General features: G+C 48.4%; 1 protein-coding gene across 1 annotated transcript in view; it reads left to right on the top strand.

The window, feature by feature from the left end:
* The window catches only part of FLVCR2 (FLVCR choline and putative heme transporter 2), a 41,143-nt gene that overhangs the window by 16,743 nt on the left and 9,756 nt on the right, over nucleotides 1-14,644 (top strand). Inside the window, exons 4-9 of the mRNA XM_075030141.1 lie at nucleotides 3,742-3,809; nucleotides 4,603-4,706; nucleotides 11,552-11,662; nucleotides 12,305-12,410; nucleotides 12,885-12,996; nucleotides 13,425-13,480. Coding sequence (XP_074886242.1) covers nucleotides 3,742-3,809; nucleotides 4,603-4,706; nucleotides 11,552-11,662; nucleotides 12,305-12,410; nucleotides 12,885-12,996; nucleotides 13,425-13,480 — 557 coding nt within the window. The remainder of the gene's footprint in view (nucleotides 1-3,741; nucleotides 3,810-4,602; nucleotides 4,707-11,551; nucleotides 11,663-12,304; nucleotides 12,411-12,884; nucleotides 12,997-13,424; nucleotides 13,481-14,644) is intronic.

Raw genomic sequence — 14,644 nt, 5'->3', positions numbered from 1 at the left:
AATGCCCCTCTTGGATCGCCCTTAAGCTCTGCTGGTTTGCATTGCAGCTGCTAGTTTTTTTTTTTATGGTACATGATGTTCTCTCAGAAAGTGGAGACAGAAAAAACTGTCAGGCAGACTGTGTCTAAAAGTTGGATTATGTTATCTGCTCAGTTTGCACTTACCCTTCCGGGAAAAGAAAGTGGAAAGCATTTGTTCTAATAGGCGTGAACAAGTTGTAGAGGAGAGAGGAGGGCTCTCAGTATGAAGAGCATGTTTAGAATCTGACCTGCCTAGGATAATTCCCTTCTGGCAGTCAGAAACAATGTGGAAAGGCTGTTCAGAGGCTCATAATTATGTCTTTCTTCCTACTGGTCTGTGCATTTATTCTGTTCCTCTTTGTGTCAGCCTCATGTCAATCTCCAGCTTGACTTGAGATGGTGACTGTTACTCAGAGAGGGAACTATGCAGTGAAACTTCTTTTTTTTTTAACTAGTCTGGCTTTAAAATAGGGACACTTTTTCCTATTCAAGTCAAAAGTTATGTTGGCCAAGATTTAAGACATCTGCAGCCACATGAGTGCAACACAGTCATCCTCCTTAGCTAACACAAAGATAACCTGCAGTCTCTCTTAGCTTTTTTATTAGCATAGTGTGTGTCAGGGGAGAGAGGGGGAAACCTGCTGCTTGTTCATCTCCCCTGGCTGTAGAAAGAATGGGGGCCCTTACATGATGCCAGGTCAGAACAGGTCTGCAGACCTCTAAGATCTTGATATTACTAGCAACTGCCAACTCTTTTCCTGTGCTAAGACTTGCAGTGCTGCAAACATTGGTGGCACTGTGGCTATGGTTTTCAGGAAAACCCTCAGACAGCCTTTTCTCAAAGGCTGCTGACATTGCTTCTGTAAAGCTGAGGCATAACATGGAGTGGGCATTAAGAAACTCTTGAGTTTATTGGGTTGGGCTCTGCACTGGCAAGCATGTTGCTACTGGGAGGCAGTAGGCAGGAAAAGGGCAGGAAAGCCTGGGAAAGGCTGGGAGTGATGAGACAACCCCAAAGAATCAGCATTTGCAAAGGTGATGGGCCAGTGCGATCTGCATAAGGAACCATTGGCCTGGAGGATGACAAGGGTGAAGAAGAGGGAGACCAATAGTCTGGCATGTAGGCAATAGGCTGCTTAGCTATAGAAGACTTCAGTTCTAGTCTGAGGCTTAAGAAGGGCTCCTTTTAGAGCTGTAGGCAATAAACTTCCCCTTTCTGGCCTCTGTAAAATAGATGAGACATGGTGACATCTCAAAGGTGTTCTTCTACAGTATGTTACAAGCAAACCATGGTAACTAGCTAATGAATCAGGTGGGGCTGGACCTTCAGATGTCCTGCTCCCAGCTACTAGTTCTGTTTTTCCTTATCTGTGTGGGCAAATGGGCACTGCCCCATTGGAAACAGCCCTTGCCTGTTTTATTGGCATTCAAACAGCTGTAGTTCACGGAGAAACTTTGCTGAGCAACTGTGACATGTGAAATGCCTACAACTTTTGCCAGCCCTCACAAATGCAAATTCAGCACATTGTCTTGATTCTTAGAATATTTTGCCTGACTCTGGTGCCAAGTGTTGCTGCCAACTCTGCATTGCTTTCTGCCCAGCTTGGGTGCAGGGGCCCTTCTCTCTCTTGGAAATCACATGCATCGCAGAGCTGCTGTGAAGCTGGTCTAGTGACAGCATCAGCTACCAGAGCAGCATCTGGCTGTCCCCGCAAGGCTGCTGTCCTCTTGGCTGGGTGAGAAGTAGGGGTACACAGATGACTGGTCTATGTTTATGCCCAGCTTTGAAGTGAAGCAGTAGTGGGCAGATCTGCTACACTCCCCCATGTCCTGGCACTGCAGTTTGTGTTGTCTCCTAGTGAGCAGGGTGCTCCAGAGGTGGAGATAGGATGAAGCTGAATGAGGCTCTTGTGGGCTGTTCTGCCATAGCCAAGTGTTGCAAAAAGATGGCTTTCAAGGGCGCCTCCTTGCTGTGGGATCCTCAATTGTTCTCCCCCTGCTCTGGCTGCTGGTCCTGCTGGAGTTTCCAGCCTTTCCGAGTAACTCTTCGAAAGGATTGGGTGGATTCCTCCTGCCTAAAGAGCAAGTCACTCAGCTTACTAGCCTCTACTGTAACCTTTTGACACGTGCTTTTGGAGCAGGGAGTGTTGTCACAGGCAATTGGCTTATTTGGGATCACCTGCATAAGATTCTTCCATCTGTTCTCTGTGCCATGAAGCTGTGGAGTGAGCTCTTGTTAATGTTGTCAGAGATGGCATGTGAAGCAAGTGTGATGTCCCCTCTAGCTGCTGATATTGTGGCTCCTCAGAGTGCTTCCCGAGCTGTGTAGGGCAACGGGTGTCCAGTGTCCGAGTGGAGGAGTGGGCTAGGCGCAGGATCACCGAGGACTTCAGGGTTAGGGGAGCTCAGGGTTTTGTTCCCTTTGTCAAAGCTCTTCCTGCTAGACTGCACTTCTGTATCATGTATTGTGATGTTTCTGCTTTTAGCTGAAAGAGGAAAAGTAGGAAGTAGGAACTTGACATGTATCTGTTCTGTCAGGATTTCAGGCATCTGTGCCAATTTTTAAACCTGTGCCTCCTTATGAAGCCTATAGATGTGTGAGCTGCAGTGGTGAAATCTGTGTCTCCATCCCTCCCCCCATCAGGATCACCGAAGCCTTGAAGAGAAACTAACTGCAAATGTAAATGACTTTCTGAGAAGAAAGTTGTGCTGACTGTTACAGACCTCATCCACCTGGGGGAGGTTTCTCAGTATCACCCAAGGTGAGAGTGTAGCCGTTGCGGTACTGCTGGTCCAGCGCCCATCTGGATGTTCTTGTCTACTATAAGCAAAGCTCTTGGTTTTTGTGCCCTTTGGGAAGGCGTTTAATTCAACCAGAGCTGCCTGTAAGCTGGAGCAGTGTCTGAATGGGGCTTGACCAGTATCACCCCAACGGTTTCCATTCTCACCTTGGGTGATACTGAGAAACCTTCACCAGGTGGCTGATGCCTCTAACAGTTAATCTAACTTCCCTTTCAGAAAGACAATTACTTTCACAGTTGGGTTGGTTTTTTTTTTCAGGCTTCAGTGATATCTTTTAAAATGCAAGACTTCTCCCATGCAGACACACACACCAGGTGCCTGGGGGAAGTGCTGTCTGTGCTTCACCACTGGCTCTGCTCCTACTTGCCTTCTGGTATTTCTTGGCTTGGAGAGGGTGTTTTTTACTGGCTCTCAGCAGGGAGGGTGCTATCAGGCTCTTCTCTAGAAGGAAACCACACAGGTCAATGGCACTGGTGTTAATTGAATCCCAGGTCCTTGTTAAAGGTGTGATGCTGAGGCAGGTGCTTTTCTAGTATTTTACCTTGGCTGGGGGGAGGGGAAAACTGCAATGCTAAAGATGGATCTGGCTGTGAGGGAGGGCTGAGACCCTATGAAGGACTTGCAAGACCTTTCAGTACGAGAAATGTGCACAGCCCTTCCTTTAGCTGCTCAGGTAAGAACCATCCTGAAACTGCAGGGTGAGGGAAAGCACTGCATGCTGAGATCTGGCTGTCCTTCGTCTGCATTTCTTTTAGTAACCTATGTCTAGCCAGTCTGGCTGGCTCTCCTGAGACTGGCAGCCTTGTTATGGATCGCTGCTCCCAAAGATCTCTCTCTCTCTTTCTGTATTTCTACTCTTTCACTACCCAGCAGGAGAGTAGCAGTCTCTGAATGTGCTGCATTTTTATCCCCCTCTCAGGTCTGAATACAGGTTGCTTCTACGCCCTGTCCACTCTGCTGAACCGCATGGTGATCCATCACTACCCAGTAAGTGCATCCAACCGTCATGGCCCTCTGATGCTTGCTGTTCTCCAGAGCTGGCTGCCAAAGGAGAGTCTGTAAGAAATGCAATGCCACAGCACTTTTGGCTGGCTCTGGCACGAGGTGGCTGGCTGGCAGGAGAGCAATGGTTCTTTTAGTTCTTTACACCACCTTGTGCAAAAGCTGGCGAGCTCTAGCAAAGACAGCTCCTTTACACCCTAAATGGCAGCATTTTCTTCTGAGAAATTCTTCCAGCAATAGCCTCCACCCTGTTCCTGACAGTGATTTCTACTGAGACATCTGTACTAGGAGGCTGCCCACACTCATGCTCTAGTGGCAGAAGGGTGGGGTGCCTCAGTAGCTGAGCTACTGTAGAGCTTACTGCTGGGGCTGCGTGCCAGAGGGCTCCCTTCCGTGCTGCCTTATAGTGGGTCCCAATATTTGCTGGTCGATCTGGCCCAAATCCTAATACCAGACAGCAGGCTTCACAGGGTTTATGCTGACTCCTCTGAACGTGTCTGTTCACGCTCTCAGTGCTCACCTTTTTCTCTAGTCTGGCTCAGAGAGAAGTGCCAAACCACTTTTCTTCATGGGCCAGAATAGGGCACTGCATTGGCTCATAGGGGGCCCAAAAGTGTTCTTGCAAAGGCTAGTTCTGGTTAGTGTGTTACCAGCAGAAGACATGTATGGGACACTAACTTTGGTGTCTCTTCCCCTCTGCGTTCTCTGCACTTTGCTTCTTGTTGGGTATGATTTGGCTCCTGCATTTGTGTGAGAGTGTGTGTGTGTCTCGCCACAGGGGGAGGAGGTGAATGCTGGCAGGATTGGACTCACCATTATACTGTCGGGGATGGTCGGGGCTCTGATCTCCGGCATCTGGTTGGACAGAACCAAAACCTACAAGTAAGTCACTTGTTTGCCTCTGCACCCCTAGTGACTGTGCTCTTCCCCCATACTGTGCAAGGAGCAACCCTGAGCAGTGGGAACTTGGCAGTCCAGGGACTCAATCATTGGGAAGGTTTGTAGGAAAAAAAAAAATGGTTCTTTAAAATCCAGATAGTCTAAAGTGAAGTTTGGAGCTGTGTGTTAGTCTGCATTGGGCCCATACAAGGTCTGGTTCTAGTGGTCCCTAGGGAGGCACAGGGAGAGGATGAGATGGCCCAGCAGCTGCTTTGTCAGGGATGAGAGAGTTCTTGGCACACAGAGAATCAAGACTGTACCAAACCATTTCTCAGCCCTTACAAACCAGCGTCTGTGAATCTTTGTCAGGCTTAATGAAAGGCGCATTGAATCCAGTGCCCAGAGGCATTGTGTGAGGGTGGGTTGCTGTATTTAAGGCAGACATAAGGGGTATTGGGATTGCGGGTAGACGATTTTGGGTTTGCTCCCTGGTGGTTGGGAAGGCAGATCTGGCCAGCATACCCTGCCGTCTGCAAAGGGACAGCTAAGAGTCTTCAGGTGTCCTGCAGCTCCCAGTCCTCAGGAGCGCAGATCTCCCTGACAGACCTCTGTAGGGTGTCCTGGGGGATGGAGAGTGCCTCTCCTGTTTTATGTTGGGGTCTGTGTAATCAACTTTTAAGTTTCCCTGCTGGCTTTGAGAACTGTGCTACAACCTGTTGTCTGAGCAGGTTGGGTGAGAGGGGGCTTTACTGGTGATGTGCTCGTGATGAGCTGAAGGTAACTTTGGAGTTCTTTTCCTTGCAGCAGCTTTTCAGCAGGGGGAGTCCCACTGCCATTATCCTACCTAGTATCTTGGGCCAGAAAAGCACATTGTCATTGTGGGCAGCTTAGATGAATCTGGCTAGCTGTGGGCTTGCATCTTCTGAAGTGGCCTCTGGCCCTAGCTGTCAAGTACAGGGATCAAAAATGGAGAGGAAATGGGCTTCTCTAGTAAGAAAGAATGGTAGCTGAGGTCTCCTGGGATGCTGGGAAAGAGGGGCAGATGTCTAATACAGAGACTGGCAGGTTGCTTGTTGCTGTTTCTAGATCATTGTGTGCCACTGAGTACTCATTTGGCAGCCCTGGGAAATAGCAACATAGCTGTTATGAACTGTACTAGCTAACTCTGCAATGTAACTTGTGTCTCTTTCCAGCCCCAGGCTCCTGGTAAGGTAGCCTCAACTCGCACTGCTAGGGCCAATGGTCTTTCCGATTCTTCCTCAGTGGAGCAAGGTTGCAGTACAAAGGCTTTGTGGCTCACCAGGCAGAGCTGGGACTTGAAATTTGGCAGAATGGGAGAGGGGGGAAAAAAAATAATTCCTGGATTTGTTTCACTGCCCCTGCTTGCTTGGAGTGACCACTGAGGTGAGCAGAGCTGGCTGAGAGTGCAGAAAAATAGGGCTATACCACCCATGGAATTTATCCTACAGATCCCAGGGACTATCTGGGGATAGATTTAGCCTTTGGTGAGGGAAAGCACTGCTAAGAATTTGTTCTCCATTGCAGCTCACAAAGTGGATTTCTGTGGAACTAGCAAAATTTTTGAGTGCTACAGAGTCTTTACTTAGCCCCATTTAAAAGTCTATTTAAGAAAACTGTCAAGATGCCAGATGTTCTAGGTAGCTACCCTCCCCCTTCCCTCCGCTGCTCAAATAGTGTCAGGAACGAAATGGTAAGCACATGAAAATCAGGAAGGAAAGATGTCAAGTCCTTTTTTTAGTCAGCTTGGAGAGAGAGAGGGAAGCAAATGAATGGGATCCAGCTGTGATTGAGGGGAGTAGGGGGAAGTTAATAAGAGAAGGAATTGCAGAGCTCTACACGCGTGTTTGATCTTTACTGTCCCATCAGCAGTTCCTTGAAAGGATGAGGCTGTGCTAAGTCAGGCTTTCCCCATCTGTCATACTCAGGCCTTGCTTTTATTTGGCAGGCAAGTCCCTGCAGCAGCCCCTGCACTGTTCTTATTTCTGGAATTAGCAGGCGCACATTTGTCCCATACAAATATGTGAGTTACATTGTGACAAGCAAGGGGTCCCAGAACTGGAGCTGCCTCAGTGGGTGGGATGGCTTGCTGAGGACAGCCTACCTTTTTGAAAGAACACGTTTTGACATCAAGTTAAGTGGGGCTGCGTGTACACCCTTCAGGTTCCTGGCTCAGAGGAGAGATGGGGTTGTGACATCTGGAGATTGCTGGGTGTATTGGGATTTGTAGGGGAGTCTGGCTCAGAATCAGGGGTTTGGAGTCTGGATTAATCAGCACTTCTCTTTGGCCATGCTCTGCTTTTAAGGGCAGTGATCACATAGCCTCAGGTCCAGCTGGTTCCAGATAGCGCTCTCTGCTGTCGTTGCTGCATCTCGGTAAGGCAAGATTTCAGAAATATCCATCTCTCTCTATTGACTAGGCAGAGGACCCCAAGTGGTGTTTTAAACTTGGGTCTGTACAGGCCCAAAGTATGTTAACATTTGGGGGAGGGAGGAAAGACTTGGATATTGGAGAATGGGGCACTTGGGTCTCTTCCACTGAAAGGTGATGCTCTCTCAGCCTAGCCTGGCCTGCAGTTTGGGTCTTCTTGTTGTAGCCCTTTTCAAGGTTAGTCCTTGTGGAGTGGATACGTCTTCACCTTGTCTTGCCATATGTCTTATATAAATAATTTACCAAGGCTGTCCTTTTTTGTGACCTTCATACAGGAAGAAAGTGGCATAAAACTGAGTGCTGAAGGATGAAGGGGTGGTGAAAACCAAACCAGCCCTCTCCAGTTCTTCGCTTCTCTAGCATCTCACACCTCAGTGTCTTCAGCAGTGAGATCGTTCTGGGAGTATAGGGATGAGGCCTTTGTTCAGGGTCTTGTGCAGCCTGGAATGTGCCATCCTCATGGCAAAGCCTTTGGAGGCCATCTGTCATCCCAGTCCATACAGCAGAGCGCTCTGGAGCTGCACACAACATCCTAGTGAGCAGCTAAAGCTGTGGCATGTGGCTGTGGCCTCCCTCCCCACCCCTTGTTCATTTGTTGCTTCAGATGTTGCTTGACTCCAGTGTTTTTGCAGCTCCAGTCCCCTGTGAGTCTGGTCCTGTCTCTTTGGCTTTCCTCATCCAAGTGACCTTGTGAGACATGGCTGGGCTGGGCCATGTGTTCCTTACTCCTCCTCTGGAGTTGGCTGAACAGCAGGACTTGTGTTCTCTGTTTCAGTCCTGTTCCCTGCTGGTGCTGGCCCTGGCTGGCTTTTTTCACCAAGGTCTCTTTTTTTCTCACAGTCCCTTGTGTGAGCTCTTTAATCTGCCTCTTCAGAAGGGTAGGGAATGTGGCTGGGAGGGCAGATGAATGTCAGGGCAGCTTAGGTTCACCTAAGTGACAAGCATGTCAGCTCCTTCACAGATCTCCCTCTGGCTCTGCCGCAGAGACTTGGCAGCTGGTGCCTTTGTAGCACTGCTTCCATATCAGTGCACTGGGCTTCCTTCCCACACCTCGGAACACAGAGGTAGGTTAGCCCCAGTTGTCCTAAGGTGATGTAGCAGAATGTGTAACTTCCAGCCTGCACTCACTGCACTAGTCAGCCTGTTAAGGAGACTGGTGGCACCTGTTCCAGACAATGATAATCATCAGTCCCTGTAGGGCCATCATGGGAACAGGTTGCTAAAAACACCAGAAATGCTGTGCAAATGTCCTCTGTGAATCTGCTTCTCCTCCTTTGTGTTTTTATCTCTCCCATAAGATATTTATGGCTATGATAAGAGGCTTATCAAGTAAATCTGGGCATTATTCCATGCCCTGGTGCCCCTGTGGCCACGGAGCATTCTTTTTGTCCTCTAGTGAACATGGTGACAAAGGCTGCTTCCTGAGAAACACCCTGCCTTGGTGTCTTTCCCCAGGGGTTTCTTTGCTTCCCTATGCACCAGTGTCTACTTGTGTCTCAATTAAACCCCTTTCAAAATTTGGGGTCTGTCCTGGACTGCTGGGCACTACATCTGCTTTTTTGTCATCACTGGTATGCTCTGGGCAGCAGGGTCTTGCTAAAGTCTGGTTTAGCACAAGTCGGCCTGTGTGCTTGAGGCTGTTTCCTATATCAGGAGTTGCATTCAGGGCTGTCTGTTCAAGTCCCAGTTAGGGACTGTGGCGAGCAGGCAGCCGCTCAGTGCATGGCTTCAGGGCACTTCCTGGTGTGTGATTTTTCACAGCACTCAAGCCTGCGGTCTTGTTTGTTCACAAGGGTCTGTTGATTTGTTTTGCCCTGCTGGAGTCTAATGATTCAGGGAGGTCAGTGAGGAAAGCTCGAAGTCTCCTAGAGCCAGCTAATGTGTGGTAGATGAGAGACCCATGGCAAGATCAAACAGTTTTCTCCATTTTGTCCCCCAGTTAGTTCTGCAGTTCCAATGGAGAACACCTTCAAGAGCTGCCGGCTTCTATAAGCCTGCCTGCTCTATTTCTCAGCGGGGGGCTGCATGTTCTGGGAACTTCTTTCTTGCAGCTTGACTAATGACATAGCATGGATGTGAAACAAAGTCCTGACCACATCTGGTCACTAACTCATTCATCACCTTTGCCTGGAGATGAGGGGGAAAGCGCAACTGTTGGCAACTGACAGAGTGAATCAGATACAAACTACTTAGAATACTTGAACCATAAGCCTAGGGAACTGGGTGAGATTTTGTGGGCCTATCCTAAAAGCTCTGCACTGGGACCAAAACTGGCTGTGGGGAGAAATAAATAATAAAACCCGCATGTGCCAAGTGTCCCTGCTGGCAGAGACTAAGCTTCTTAGGGCCACAGCCACCTCTTGGAGGCCTGCACTATATTTTAGCACTGACTGCCGTGCACTTTGGAGACTCCTGTTTATGGAAGAAGCACCCAGTTCAAGCTTGGTCTGTGCAGCCCAGGGAACTGTAATTCTAGCCTTGAATCCCTTTCCTAATTAGCACTTTTCCTCCCTGGCTGCTTGTCAGGGGATGGGAAGGATAAGAACTCATGGGAGATATCTGAGGAAACTGCATTGAGCAGAAAAAGTCTTTCACCTGCTTCTCTTTCACTTTCTGGGGCTGCTCTCTAACTCCTCTGTCAGTCTTTTGGGTCTTCTTCTCCTGCAGCCTCCAGGCTGTGTGCTGGCCACGTAGCAGCTCTCTATAGTGGGTTATAGCAGAAGTAAGCAGCCCCTTTATGCTGCCTTCACAGACAACTTTTTTTCTCCATGACAGCATTGGGAAGAACATATTCTAGAAATGATACAGCGTTGGAGGTTAAGGGATTTGCCTACTCCTTTGATGCAAAACAGAATTACTTGTCACAGCAAAATGTCATTCAGCCTTTCAATACATTAAATGTGTCTGGTGAACCTTTGTAAGCATGGATTGATAGTTGAAGTCTGAAATTAGTTTCTCAAGCCTGTATTTGGGTACAAATTGACGTATGAGCATGAGCCCCACGGACTTCAGCCATTGCAGCAGTGAGGGAGAACAGAACCTTAGCTGGAACATTCTGGTTTTATCTGTAGTAGTTCAGTGTACTGCAAACATTTTATTACACAATATAATACTGGCTGCCTGTTTGGGTTGGATTTTTGATGGTGGTCATTTGCATTAAAAAGGAAAAAAAAAGTGAAAATAGTTTGAGGTTTAGTTTCTTTAGTAGAGTTCTAGAAACTGATACCAAACACATTCTTTAATGGATTAAGACTAAAATTTGGTAGAAAGTACACAATTAGCTTGTGGTTATACATTTAACTTCTTCCTAAAAGACAATAGCCAAAAAGTTTTGTCAGCTGTGGTAACTGTTCTGCTTTAAAGATCCTGGTGGAATTTCAGTCAAGTAAAGGATTTATCATTCTTTCCTTCCCAAAACTATGTACTGTGAAGGGCTACTTGCTAGGTCCTGTACTAGAAAAAGCCTTGGGTTTTGGATGTGGGAAGGATTTCCTTGGTGTCTAGGCAGGGATGACAACTGCTAACGTTTCAGTTCTGGTAAAGCTGGCCTGGGCTGCTACATGTGTTTTGCAGTACCAAGCCCACTGACGTTCCTCAGTGTGGCCAGGCTGCAGGTCTGGCTATTCCCAGGATCTGCCTGGTGTGCTTCCAGGGCACGGGGTCTCTTTGTCCCCTCTACCCAGAAAAGAGTGCTGGTGGCTCAGCTGCCCTTGGCCCTGGAACTGGCACTAGCCCTGCTAAACGCTCCTGTGGCTTGAGGGTGAGGCTGTGAGGGCAACCTGGCTTGCACATCACCTCTCCAAGTACAGTAGGCAGTTTAAACACAGAAAGGAGCAGCAATGAAGGTGTTTTGGATAGCACTGAAAAATACGGGCCCGTAACACTGTAGCAGTGTTGTCACCTCTTCCCATTACTTTCCTGCTTGGGAGTGCTCAATCGCCTCAGCTCCTGCTTATAAGTAAGCGTGTCCAACTGGTTATAGTACAGAGGGTGCCCAAGAAAGACTAATGATCTCTTTATTTGGCTCTTGCTCTTCCCCTCAAGAGGCATGTACAGTAGATGACCAGGGACTTGTCAACCCATGGTAGGATCTGAGCTTCTTGGCTGCCTCATAGGTGCCTCCTTATAGGTGTGATGCCCTGACCCCACAGGGAGCAAAGTCCCCGGTCATGAGGTAGAGATGTGAAAACTCCTAGGTGCTGTTCTTGCTTCTCCTCCTGCTCTGCTGTGTGTACAGGCGCTTTCGTGCTCTGTCAGTCCAGTTCTTCTGTCTGGGGTAAGGGTGTCAGAGAGCTGTGCAACTTTTTTTTTTTAACCATGGGCTGCAAACTATACCAAGATCTGTGGGCGAAAAGGAGGAGTGGATTAAATAATACCCTGACTCTGTTTTTTCTTGTAGACAGACAACACTAGTCGTCTATATCATGTCTCTGGTGGGAATGATAGCCTACACCTTCACTCTGAGCCTAGGCCACCTCTGGGTGGTCTTTGTGACTGCAGGCATGCTGGGGTAAGTTCATGTGCAGGCTGCTTTCCTCTACATGCGAGCTGCTAGTGGATGAGCAGGGAGGCAGAGCTTATGGTGGAGGAGGGATTGGGGAGAGCTATAGCCTGTGTGTGGCTCCTGCATGGTTTAAGGACAAAATGATCTGCTTTTCCTATCTCTCTCTTGTATGTATTTCATTAGGGTCAGGGACATTAGTGTGGTCCTGCGCAGCTGCAGCTGCCTTAAATGTTCCAAGTAATTAAGTGAAAGTATTTGGGAAGCAAGTGGTACCACAGCCCCATAGATGACGAATGGGCAGGAATGTAAAGCATATGGGCCTGGGTGGCTGTTTGACCATGCTGGGGACGATGCCCCTTAGAGTCACTTGTGGGAGACGCTCCTTTTAATGTCTCATTCTCGTAGCAACCAGCAGCTCCCTGCTGGCCTGGCTCTGTGCCTTGAGGCTGTGGGCAAAGGTATTTCTGGGTATGAGGAAGACCTGTGCCATGGTGAGGGAGTCAGACAGCTGCCTGAGCTGTGACAGTGCTAGAGGAAACATCCTGTGCAGTCAGTGAAGCATCCCCAAAGGGGTATGGGCTACACTGTGCCTCTTCAGTCTTCCTTCTGGCAGTTGCCGAGTCTTCCTTTCTGTGTGTTTCTGTACAGGTTTTTCATGACAGGATACCTTCCCCTGGGCTTTGAGTTTGCTGCAGAGTTGACATACCCAGAATCAGAAGGAACATCATCAGGGCTCCTTAATGTCTCAGCACAGGTAGGTGTGTTGTTTTCCCTTTGCTTGCCTCTTTACAGGCAGAGAGATTAAATTGTAGTTCCCAGCCTTGACTCCTATTTCTTGTCCATGATTATTGTAACATGCTGCAGATCTAAGCACCCCAGGACCTGGCTTTTTGAATGATGCTCCTCATGGCATTTCTCTAGTGGCATCCATTCTGTTTCTGCTTAGGAAAATCCATCAGGATGCCAGCCATCCTTGCCTTTTCCAACATTGCTCCTAACAGCCTAGGACCTAGCTCTTCTCCAGTGAGAGGTGGGATTCCAGCCTTAACGGTCACCCATCTTCCCATCAGCTGCATGGAGGTGCCTCTGGGTGTGTTTATAACCAAACTTCAGCCTCGCTAGGCCAACAGCTTGGCTGGCCTGTATGCTCTGATACTTCAGTAAAGCTGGGAAGCTGTTTGGGTTGCTTTATAATAATAGTACATCTTGACACTGCCTTTGTTTGTAGATTTTTGGTATTGCCTTCACCATCAGCCAAGGGCAAATCATGGATTGCTTTGGGACAAAGGCAGGAAACCTCCTTCTTTGTTCCTTCCTGTTCCTGGGGACTGTTATGACAGGTAATTAAATTTTTCAGTGTTCCTCTGCTGTGGCTGTTCCCCTTGGGCTTGGCATAAGAACTGAAGGGCTTTTGTGTGTAGTGGTGCCTGCCGGAAAGGGCAAGACCCACACAGCAGTCCCATAGCGATGCTGCTGTGCTTCTTTAAGCATCTGGTCTGTGTTACAAAAGAGATCCAAGGCTTCTTGCCCTGGCTGCTGGCTGGGGTCTCAAAGATGCATCTTCTATGTGCTGCAATAAGGAGTCTCTATCCTGCCTGTTTCGGAAGCGCTCTCTGCCTTATCCAGGAGAATGGTTTCCCTTGCTCACCATAACACATTCCCGTCTCCTCTGGGGCCTCTGCTGCCCCTTTGAGTCCTGGGGAAATTGATTTGGGCTCTGCATGGTAACTTAACTGCCTTCACATCTCTCTTCCTCCCTCTGTCCCAGCATTCGTTAAGGCTGATCTCCGAAGACAGCAGGCCAATTTGGATAATGAACAGACAGTGAGTAAACCTCCCTTCAGTCCCTGCTGTGCCCCTGCTTTTAGGTCAGGACAACACCCAACCTCTCCCCTTTCTAGGAATGGGGCTGGCCCTTCCTGAGTTATGATTGCAGCTGCGATTCTCTTCTCTTATCCCACCACTTGCCCAGCCTGTGGGGAAGCTCCTTGTTGGCATTTTCAGACAGGTGGCTGTAATCTCAGCTCTGGCAGCTGCTGGGGCCTCTATTTTCTTACTGTTAATGTCACGGAGAATCTGTAAGCTCTGGTCCTCTGGGAGTCTGCAGGGCTTCACACATCTTTGTATAAGCTAGGGACAGATGTAAAGCAGCAATGAGCTCACTTCTCTCCCCTGGCAATGCACTGAGCCCTCCAGTGTTTTGCTGTTGTTTAGAGCTGGGTAAATATTATTCCAGGCCCCTAGGGAGGCAGGTAATTCCTCTTATTCCTTGTCCTCAGCTGCCAAGTGGGGTTCAGTGTATGGGACTGGAGGAAGATAGGTGGCAAAGCCCAAAGGAGAGCTTGAGCAGCCTGGCTCACTGTGCAGTGCTGCAGACAAGGCTGCTAGTTCATATGTGTGCACCAGAGCTTGGGGTATGATGTCCTTGTGGCATGCCGTGCAATAAATGCAGCTGTTTGCATGTGGGAGAGGGGCTCTGGTGAACTAATTGCGGTAGATACTTGTTAGAAGCTCTCCCTGCAGGGAAAGGGAAGAGACTGGTGGTTGTTTGAGGCTCTTTTCCTTTTTTCTCTGGGCTCCCCTTCTAGGACGTTAGCAGAGACGTCCACTCAACGTTCATGAAGCCATCAGCGATGATGACTAGCAAAGTGCATAAGCTCAGTTTTCTGCTGGGTCAAGTCAGGTCTTTTCAGAAGACAGTGCTGCCTTCCTCCAGATAATCTAACCAGTCTGATCTGGAGAGAGACCAGAAGGTCCAAGAAGCAGCTCTGCTCCGACCGGCTGCTCAGGAAGGTGGATTTTCAATTACAAAATATATGCTTTTTTAAATTTTTATTTTATTTTTTATTTATTTTTACTGAACTATCTGAGCACAAATGCAGAGGGTAGGATAAGTAAAGGGAATTGATGCTGTCTTGAGTAGTTCTTGCACATACAATTCTAGACTAGAGGGCGGGGGAAAGGCTGTACAATGTTATCTAGTTTGGG

Source organism: Buteo buteo, chromosome 6 (genome assembly GCF_964188355.1).
Source record: "Buteo buteo chromosome 6, bButBut1.hap1.1, whole genome shotgun sequence".
Classification (NCBI taxonomy): Eukaryota; Metazoa; Chordata; class Aves; order Accipitriformes; family Accipitridae; genus Buteo; species Buteo buteo.
Note: the sequence above shows the minus strand (reverse complement) of the source record. Positions and strands in the feature narration are given on the sequence as shown.